Here is a 10,443-nt window from a genome sequence, read left to right as displayed (position 1 = left end):
CTTTCAAAAATGGAGAGATCATCCAGCCAGAAAATCAATAAGGAAACAGAAGACTTCACCAACACTATATACCAAATGGACTAAACAGACACAACAGAACATTGCACCCAAAGCAGTAGAATACACATTCATCTCCAGCATGCACAGAACATTCTCTAGGATAGATCACATTAGGCAAAAAATAATAATAATAATAATAATAATAATTATTATTATGAAGATTGAAATTATTCCAAGTATCTTTTTCAACCACAATGTAATCAAACTAGAAATCAATAGCAATGAAATAAAAACTCAAATATATGTAAAAAAAAAAAACACACTCTTGAATAACCTTTGGGTCAAAGAGACTTCAAAAGGGAAATTAGAAAATATCATGTCACATCAGCATCATGGAGGTATAAGGTGTCTCCTTTCTTTCTCCCCTATAGTCTACAACTAAAAAATCAACTATTTCAGCAAAGGGTCCTCTGTCCATTCTGCCAGGACACCACAGATAGCCACACATCTGTTTCTAAAAGTGGGTGGATTGGGTTTCATGAAGCCATACTCAAGTGAGGTACAACACATGGGCTGGGTCCCAGCCAGGCTGGGTCCCAGCCAGGCTGGCAGCAGTGAAATTGCATGCAGGACTGCAATTCCTACTTCCTGCTGATGAATGATGCCATCCTCAAGGCAATTAATAACTATAACTGGACCTGGGACTCCAAGTAAGAAGAGCAGCATCTGGACTCCACACTCAAGCCAGACCACTCCTCACCTTTCCTACTTTTCTTCACACTCTCTGCACTTTACTTGAAATTCTGGCAATTTCTTTTCTTCCATATCTTCCTTTATATATATGTAGAAAAGCAAACACTCAGATATCTGTAAATACAGTGTTTATGTTTTACTGCTGAATCTTGAAATCAGTTGGGACATTGAGAAAGAATTTAATGTGACTGCTTAGTGGAAACCCAGGGTGTATGTCTTTGAAAAGATGAAAACAGTGGGCTGATGCCTAAACGTGAATGTCTGCGCAGATGGAAATTCCAAAGATGCCCAGCAGCCCTGCCTTGGCACAGGCTCCAGCACCGGTAGTATCTGAAAAGGGGAAAATTTTTCAAAGGAAGAGCATTAAGAAATATATTATTATAATTCAGCAATTCAGTTTCTTTCTGTATATATCTCAACTCATGGTTATACAAATGATTTCTTATCATCAAAGATATTTGCTATACTGTATTGTAAAGGATAACGTATTAGCTTTAAGAAGACCCAAAAGTGCTACGTGGCTCAATCCAGATTGATGCCAACATTCTGCAATAATGGCTTGCTTATATGACTTTACTGTATGTACTTACCACCTTAGTAAAAGAAAACTATTGTAATAAAATCTTTTTTCTGTGTGATAGAAACACAATAAATGCTAATTATTTTCTTCTTTGTCTACCTTCCACTATTCTGGAAAATTTCTTGTGTTGTGTTCACTATCTGAGGTCCAGCCTCTCTTTCATTCTGGGTCCCCTGCAATGTTTAGAAACTGTGTAAAATGCCAGCAATGACTTCATGACACATCACTTGGATAAACCAGGGTTTTAATTCCCTATGCGTCAATGCATTTCACCTGCTCTTTCCTGGACCAGTTCTATACTATATTCTATGAATATTTTCTTTACTTAATTAGGCAGTAATGGTCAAATACAGTTGTATATACATAAAGTGTACAAGGTGACAATTTAATGTATATATACATTGCAGAATAATTACGAAGATCAAGATAACACCTCCATCTCCTCACACATTTAGCACAGGCAAGTTTAAAAAAAAAATTGGTGGTGAGAAGGCTGAAGACTTGCTTTCAGAACTGTAGTTACCATGCTGTACATTAGACTCTCAGAACATATACTTTTATATGCCCTTTGGCCTATATCAGCCCATTTCTGCCTCCCTGCAACCTCTGGCAACCACCATTCTATTTCCCAAGATTATTACTCAATGACATCCTTCTTACCATCTCCAAAAGATGCTTTCCTAAGTACCCAAAAGACTTCTTTCCTACCTGAAAGTCTTACATGTGAAAGAATAAGACATTTCGATCCTAAAATCAACACACAAAAATCAGTAGCCTTCCTATACACAAACAATCAATCTGAAGAAGAAGAAATCAAGAAAACTATCCCTTTATAGCTGAAACAAAAAAATCAAATACTTGGGAATAAACCTAATAAAAAAGGTGAAAGACCTATACAAAGGAAATTATACAACACTGTTAAAAGAAATAGAAGAAGACACAAAGAAATGGAAAGACATCCCCTGGTCATGGATTGGAAGAATTAACATTATTAAAATGACCATCCTCCCAAAATCAATATACAGATTCAACGCTATTCCAATAAAAATCTCAATGACATTCTTCAAAGGAATAGAACAAATACTGATGAAATTCATATGGAACCACAAAAAAGCACAAATAGCCAAAGCCCTACTGATGAAAACAAAGGAAAAAGGAGGTATCACACTTCCAAACTTCAAGCTATCCTACAAAGCCATAATAATTAAAACAGTTTGGTACTGGAACAAAAACAGACACACAGACCAATGGAACCTAATAGAGAGCCCAGAAATAAAACCACACTTATGTGGATAACTGATCTCTGCAGAGGAGCAAAGAACACACAATGGAACACTGACAGTTTGTTCAATAAATGGTGCTGGGAAAACTGGACCACCACATGCAAAAAAATGAATCTAGACCACTACCTCTCACTGTGCACAAAAATCAACTCAAAACGGATAAGAGAACTGGACATAAGATCTGAATCCATAAAATATATAGAAGAAAATATAGGTAAAACACTATAAGACATATATCACAATAACATCTTTAAAGACTCATCACCCAAAGCCAAGAAAGTCAAAGAAAAGACAAACACCTGGGATTACATCAAACTGAAAAGCTTCTGTACAGCAAAAGAGACATTAACCAAAATAGAGAGATACCCCATTGATTGGGAAAAAAATCTTTGCTCTCCATTCAATGGGTAAGGGACTGATCACAAAGATATACAAAGAACACACATGACTCAACAAAAACAAAATAAACAATCTAGTCAAGAAATGGGCAGAATAACTTAAAAGACATTTCTCCAAAGAGGAAATGCAAATGGCCGACAGACATATGAAAAAATGTTCAACATCCCTTGTCATCAGGGAAATGCAAATCAAAACCACATTAAGATACCACCTTACACCAGTAAGAATGGCACATATCAAAAACACAAGCAACAACAAATGTTGGCGAGGATGTGGTGAAAAAGGAACTCTCCTACATTGCTGGTGGGAGTGCAAACTGGTCCAACCATTATGGAAAGCTGTCTGGAAGTTCCTCAGTCCTAAAAATGGAGCTATCATATCACCTGGCAATTCCACTACTAGGGATCTACCCAAGGGACATAAAAACATTGATCCAAAAGACCACCTGTACCCCTGTGTTTATTGCAGCACTATTTACAATAAGTAAAACCTGGAAACAACTGAAATGACTGGATCAAGAAGATGTGGTATATATACACAATGGAATATTATTCAGCAATCAAAAAAGATAAACTCATGCCATTTGCAGCAACGTGGATGGAGCTAGAAGGAACTATGCTCAATGAAATAAACCAGAAGGAAAAGAAAAAACATCGCATGGTTTTATTTATAGCAGGAATATAGGGGAACCAAATAAGACATCAGTGTAAAAGAATAGTAACAGTACAAAACACAACAAAGCAAAAACAGACAATTATAAATGAAAGACATACTGCAAGGGAGGAGGCAGGAGAGGGACCAGAGGGAGGGAGGGAGGAGCACAGGGGACTGAGGTGATGGTGCCTGGGTGCATTGGGGAAGGAAACTCTATGGGGACTACACCTGAGGGGGTGGAGGGAAGCAAATATTGTTTAAAAATGAACAATGATGTAAAAAAATTAAATTTTTTTTAAAAAAGAGAGAATTCGATCCTTTCTCCCTGGCACCAAGGAGTCTCTCATGTAGTTCACGGTCTGTGTTAACTTCTCCACTAGACTACATGTTCCTTGGTGGGAAGAGTTTTCTTCATTTCTATATCTCCCTAACATTTAGCACAATTCCTCCACATGATAGGTATCTCGTTTCCAAAGGAAAAAGAATTGAGTCATGTTTCACATTTATTTGTATCTCACACAACACCTCCCAGAGTGCCCAGTACCTAGGAGCTTTCAAAAAAAAATTTTGGTAAAGGAATGATTTATGGGTACTCACGTGGCTTTGGCTTTTCAACCACTTCCGCCTTATACAAAGGTATATCTTTGCAGAGCTGCTTAATAGGTGACCCAAACAGGAACCAGTCAGCATGTGTGATCAGAGACTCAAAGGGGTTGTACTTGACCCAGGTGTATTTGCTGGAGGCCATGTTGTTCAGAGCCTAGATCAGATATACAATATTACAGAGTGGGAGAGGTTTAAAAATCATAGATATAATATGGTGGGCCTAATGTAATAGAAACCCTCTAGTTCTTATTTTGTTGACATGAAATAGTATGTAAACATAATGTTTTAAATTGTAGCTGCTTTTCTTTTTCATATTATTAAACAGATGGCAGTCAGGGATCTCAGGATGTCTGTCTGGTGACAATGAAACCCAGAGAGGGTGAGTCCCATGTAAAAGTGGCACAGATGGGAAATTATGGAAGAATAATTCAATCCCAGGTCCCTAACTTCATGCAGTGTTTGTTATTCTCATTACATGGAATTGTTTTTCTACACCTTTGTGTTATTGAGTATTATAACTTCACTCATTTTTCTGCCAATCATTAATTTTTAAAGTTCTGCTCTGAGAAAAAGGGACATTCAGCCTATTCAAAAAAGACATGGGAATTTATTATAAATTCTTATATTGGGGACTACTTGGCAGAAATGAAGCTAAAAGAAGTATTCCCACACGCAAAAACAATAAAAATGAAGTTGAGAACACCATAGCCAAGGCTAAGTTATAATATTATGATCTCCCTCACCCTCTTCACTCCTCTATGTCTCCAGTATTCCTTGGCTCAAGAGAAGAAAATATTTGAGGGTATTCCAGGATTACCTGCCTCTCGTAGATGTAACGTTTGAGTTGGTCCAGAGCAGGGATGGCTTTATGGTCCATCTTCATGATGTAGCAGGCTCTTCGGGAGAGCACTCTGGATGCAATGTAGCCCTGAAGCAGCAAGAGCACCATTACTGCCCCACCCAGGCCCTGGGTTCCTAACTCACTGAGGACAACAACATCTGAGCAGTAGAAGAAAGTCTGGAGTGAGTGGTTGTGATGGCTTTTCAATCTGCAATCAATTCTCTCCAATCAAGTTCTTTTACATAGTATGCTTACTTTTTCCCTTGTAACTTCTCTCTCTTTGGAATTATGAAAATCCATGTTTTATAGCCCATTGTTTATGTTATGAGACCAGGGTTTACAGTTTTGTGTTTGAAATATTGAGAAGAAACAGCTCTCTGTTTTTTTTTTTCTATCAATTTTGTTCTGCCTCTTCTTCAATTTGGAATAAATAAAATATTCTTTAGAATGCTGCTTTTCTAACATATTAGGTACTAGGCAACATTGAAATTTAAATTCACATTAACTAAAATTGTAAATGTACTTCCTCCATCATACATTTCAAGTGCCCAGTGGCTACAAATTACTGTTAACTTCCTTACTGGAAAAAGCAGATACAGGGCCTCCCCTGGTGGTACAGGCAGTTGAGCACCATGCTGTGAAGCAGTCTGCAGCCTCTGCAGTGCCTGTTCGATCCCAGCCAGAGAGGGTCCCACATGGCGAGGGTCCCACATGGTGAGGCAGACCTCTCCTGTCTCACCCGCTGCTCCCTTCAGCAGTGTATTTCATCAGTCTGCCTGTTCTGCTCCCCACTCTGTTTCTGGCGAATCCTCTTACCCTCCCACGCATCTGGCCTGTACCCCAGTTCTTGTGCAGAGTAAAGACATATATCTTTAAAAAAAAAAAAAAAAGCAGAGACACATTTCCCCCAATGCAAATTCTACTGGGTAGTGCTGCTTCAGAAACTCTCATAAATATACCCAAACCAAGTCTCACACCTACCCATACATATTTCATCTATTGTCACCTTTGCCACAATCTTCTCTCCATCCTTCATTCATCTCAAAACCAAGCTGGCTGGTTGGGGATGGGTTGGAGGAATGGGAATTAGAAGAGGAATGGAAGGTGAGGACATTGGAATAAGAGGAAGCTAAGGCCATCTAATCTTCATGCAGAGTGGAATTTTCTTTACAGTATTCCAGATAATTAGTACTTAGAGGTTGTATATAATAGAAATTCTCTAGTTCCTATTTTTCAGTTCCCACAAATTACCACTTCCTAAAATTCAAAAATAGACTAAGCCAAGCCTGATGATAATGGAAGAGGTTTACACCAAATCCTCACCACACTGATTTTTTAAAGATATTTTGGGAATTTCCTTGACATTTGCTGAAAAACAATTTTAGTACAACTTCCTTTTAAACTTTCACATCTTTCAAAGACTTTATACTTTCAAATGTGTTATTGGACTCCCAGTACTACCAGGGAGGGGCACATGAGGAGGTTTCTATGAGAAAAGGAGGAGAAAAGCACGTTCAGATGTCTAGTGAGATGGAGAGATGGATGATTACTTATACCCAAGTACATAGTTCTGTGTCTAGGCAAGGGCAGTGTCATAATTATTGCCATTGAAACAAATGGACAAATGAATAAAGGGATAAAGGATACAGTCTCGGAGCAAGTTTCTGAGACATTGTTAAGTCAATAACTAAACAATAAGTAAACTTGGAAATAGTTTGGTGTTTTCATCTAACATACTTCCTTTTTTACAGAAATATGATGTATGGCCTGTTGTACACACAGAGTTAAATGGATAGAATTTTCAGGATTTCTGCTATTTTGTAATTGTTTCATGATTGCTCTTTTATTACACATATTTTTTGCATTTGAAACCCTGATTCATTTATTTATTCCTTTGAAAAATATTTTTGAGGAGACTGCCAGATATTACTTTGTTGTTGTACTTATTGGCACCTTCTGGGCTTTGATGAGACAATAGCATGATTCCAATTGCCATCTGAAAAGGTCAAGCAAACTTTTATGTTTCCTATTTAGACTTTTAAATGACCTTTTCTTAGACATAACTTTCTTTTCTGATGAATGGCTAGATTAATGAAAAGGAAAAAAAACAGAACTCAGGAGATTCTGACAGATTGCAGAGAAATCTCAGAATTCAAAAGATGCCAAATGGCTGCTGAGAAAACTAGGCTTGAAAAAAAAATTCTCTTGGTGCTTACGTGTTTATAGTCAAAAATTGTTGTAGAAGAGCACGAGCCTGCGTGGATGTTAATGATGGCGGTATTTTTTTCGTTGTCAATTGTCACTGTCTCTTGGACATTGCCCCCATTTTTGGCTGGGCTGATGAGGTTATAGACCTAGATTGACAGTAAAGAAATAAGGTGTTTCCATAAATCATATGCATTTGAAACCAACCCTCCCATCAAAATAAAATCTTCCACCTGCTATGAACAAGAGAAAGTTGAAACCCCTACTTTGAATCCAGACCAAAAGTCCACGCTAAAATAAGAATGCAAATCTCTTTCCTATGGTTTACTATACCATATTTGGGAGAAGTAGTGACATCACAGGAAAGATGTGAATGACCTCATTTTTAATCAATAGGTTATATTTTTTAAGTTATTGCAGTTAGAAAGTCATAGCCAACCTCATTGTTTCCATTATTGGTTATTTTTTGGATTCTATCCCAAAAAAGATCATATAGACTTTCTACTGTCCTTCAAAATTATCTTGTCTCTTCCTTTTCCTCTCCCAATATCTCTAAGATATAGTCCATAATAAATCAACTCACATCAAATCCATGAGATTGTGTCCCAAAGATGCCCAGCATCACCAGAAATGCCACCTGAAAAACAGACCCGTCACTTCCATCCCCAGTGGATAGTCATTGAGGGTAAATACATGAGTGCACACTGGACAAATATCTCAGAAAATGTACACCTAGACATGTTGGTGGGTGGTCATGGATAGTTATTTTCAGAACAGAAAACATACACATTCACTCATTTGATTGGCATTTATTTAGGCCATGCTATTTTTCAGACACAAAATTCCACCTTTGCAAACTTATTTGCAATCCTTTGTAACATCATAACCTTCTAGATAGTATGTGCTTATTCATATCTTATACATATATGTATATACATATCATATACATATCTTATACATCTTATACATATCTTATACATACTATCTTATACATACTTTATACATACATATAGTATTTTATACATATTGAAATTTGGGCCAGATGATCAAGGGGGGAAGAGTCTTTTTACTATTGGTTTACCAGGGTGTGGTTCACACCGACTTTGGGTTACAGCACTATAGGTGTCAAGTTGTGTCCTCTAATAAATATATAAAAATTCCTTGAGATCAAGAGATTTAAACAGATTTAAATTGGATTCATGGACAATAGACACAATGGATTTCAAAGGGAATCTTTGAAAATATTATTCTCTGGGCATAATTAACTTTGGAGATTGACATTGTATTTTGGATGAACAGCAATATTTTTCCAGAATGATCACTTTGGAAAAGCTCATGTCCATTATCTATGACACTTGCAAACTCTTTTATCAAGATTGAAACCCAAGCTGGTATTAATGAAGTTCCTTAGTCAGTAATAAAAGTTGAAAGTTTGGTCATTCTTAAATTTTACTATAATTGTTTGTGTAAGAGGATACCCCACATTTGATGGCTTGGGAAAATCACAATGCTCCCATGCTTCATACTATTCATCTGTAGAATCGAGTAATACTATTCAGGTCACAGAGCTATTAATGTGAATCGATATGATTACTCAGTGAAATGTTCAGCATAGAACCTAGTATGCACTTGGGAAATGACAGCTGCTATTGTTATTATTATTATAACCATTAATATTGTTGTTTTTAAGTTACCACTTTTATTTTAGATAGTAAATGCAATTGTCCTAAAATGCCTACTCTTCCTCCAAAGCTCATTAAAAGGAATTATTATTTTTAAATATTCCATATTTCCAAAATTTTTCTTTGTATTTTTTTTCATAAACATCTCAAAAAACAGACAAGGGACAAATACATATTCAACTTAGTGTTCAACACTATTCCTGCTAAAGACAGCATTAATTCAGTCAGAGAAGTTTAGAAGCATGTACAGTCTTTCTAAGATCCCTGAAATCCAAGACAAATTGGATATGAATATTCTTTGAAAGCAGTCATCACAGAATATAGAGAAACATAGACAAATACTCACAAGGATTTTCATTTTTCCTGAAGGGAAATAGGTGCTGGAGCAAGTGAGGCTGTCTGGTATAGCTGCTACCTTTATACTGGCTCCAAGATGCAGAAATCGCTTACCAGAATGATCAGTTTGGAAAAGGCCATGTTCCTATCTCTGACACACCCTGGCAAACTCTTTTATCAGGATTGAGACTCAACCATTTGATATCAATGAAATTCATTAGTCAATAATGAAAATTCACCATTTGGTCACTCTGTAAATATTCCTTATTTATCTATTCTATGTTTTATTTGAGATTTCAACTTCCACCCTTTAAAAATATTACAAGGCGCTTGGTCTACACAAACATCGAATAAACAATTAGGAAATATTTTCCCTCAGTAGTAAGATCTGAGTTGGGTCTCCCACTCGATGACTTATCCCTGTCCTGCTAGGTAAACTCTTACACATAAGGAAATGACTTGAGTGTGGAAACAAGGACAGTGTCCGGGGGCCTGCTTTGAGAGCAAACAGTCTGATGATATTTTGTACCTTTTCTTTAGAGTTGCTGTCAATTTTCAGAGAATCCTGAGAAACAAGACTTAGAGAGCATTCATTCAATTACCAGAGTTAACTGAATTTTTACATTAAGCCTTGCCCCAAACTCCACTGAAATGTTGCATTATATATCATGAGGTGCATTGAGAGATTCTCTGATTTAAAAAAAAAGAGAGAATAACATTTGACTCACGTAATTTTTAGAACACACAATTAGAAATGGTTAGTTAGTGTTAGGGTGAGGTCATGAACTCAGAAGTTAAGGAAATGCAAAAATAATCAGTAAGTTGCAAAAATTGTTAAATATTGAGAATCACTACAGTAAGCAAAGAAATCACATAAATGATGTCCTTGTTCTACCTTTGGAATGACTTCCTAACTAGCAGCTTTTCAAAAAATCAGGCTTTTAAAAAGCAAACATTTGGGCAATTTGGGTGTTACCTAGTTGACTGGAATTTCCCTACCATGGTTTGTCAGCCTGGGTGTATGTAAAATGTGCTGCTTTATTAAATCTTTCTGAGATAGCAGCAGCAAGGATTATAGTTTGTAGTACTTCTGCAAATTTTCTC

The 10,443-nt window shown here is 36.7% G+C and overlaps 1 protein-coding gene across 1 annotated transcript; it reads right to left on the bottom strand.

Moving 5' to 3' along the window:
* Positions 1 to 1,000: 1,000 nt before the first annotated feature.
* On the bottom strand, positions 1,001 to 9,361 carry GKN2 (gastrokine 2; the record flags this gene model as incomplete). The annotated part of the gene is made up of 6 exons (XM_084235557.1): positions 1,001 to 1,083; positions 4,267 to 4,429; positions 5,093 to 5,203; positions 7,333 to 7,470; positions 7,905 to 7,958; positions 9,350 to 9,361. 6 exons carry the CDS (start codon positions 9,359 to 9,361, stop codon positions 1,001 to 1,003), a joined length of 561 nt encoding a protein of 186 aa, XP_084091683.1.
* Between the last annotated feature and the right edge of the window lie 1,082 nt (positions 9,362 to 10,443).

This window comes from Talpa europaea (genome assembly GCF_964194135.1).
Source record: "Talpa europaea genome assembly, chromosome: 6".
In the NCBI taxonomy this organism is placed as follows: Eukaryota; Metazoa; Chordata; class Mammalia; order Eulipotyphla; family Talpidae; genus Talpa; species Talpa europaea.
Note: the sequence above shows the minus strand (reverse complement) of the source record. Positions and strands in the feature narration are given on the sequence as shown.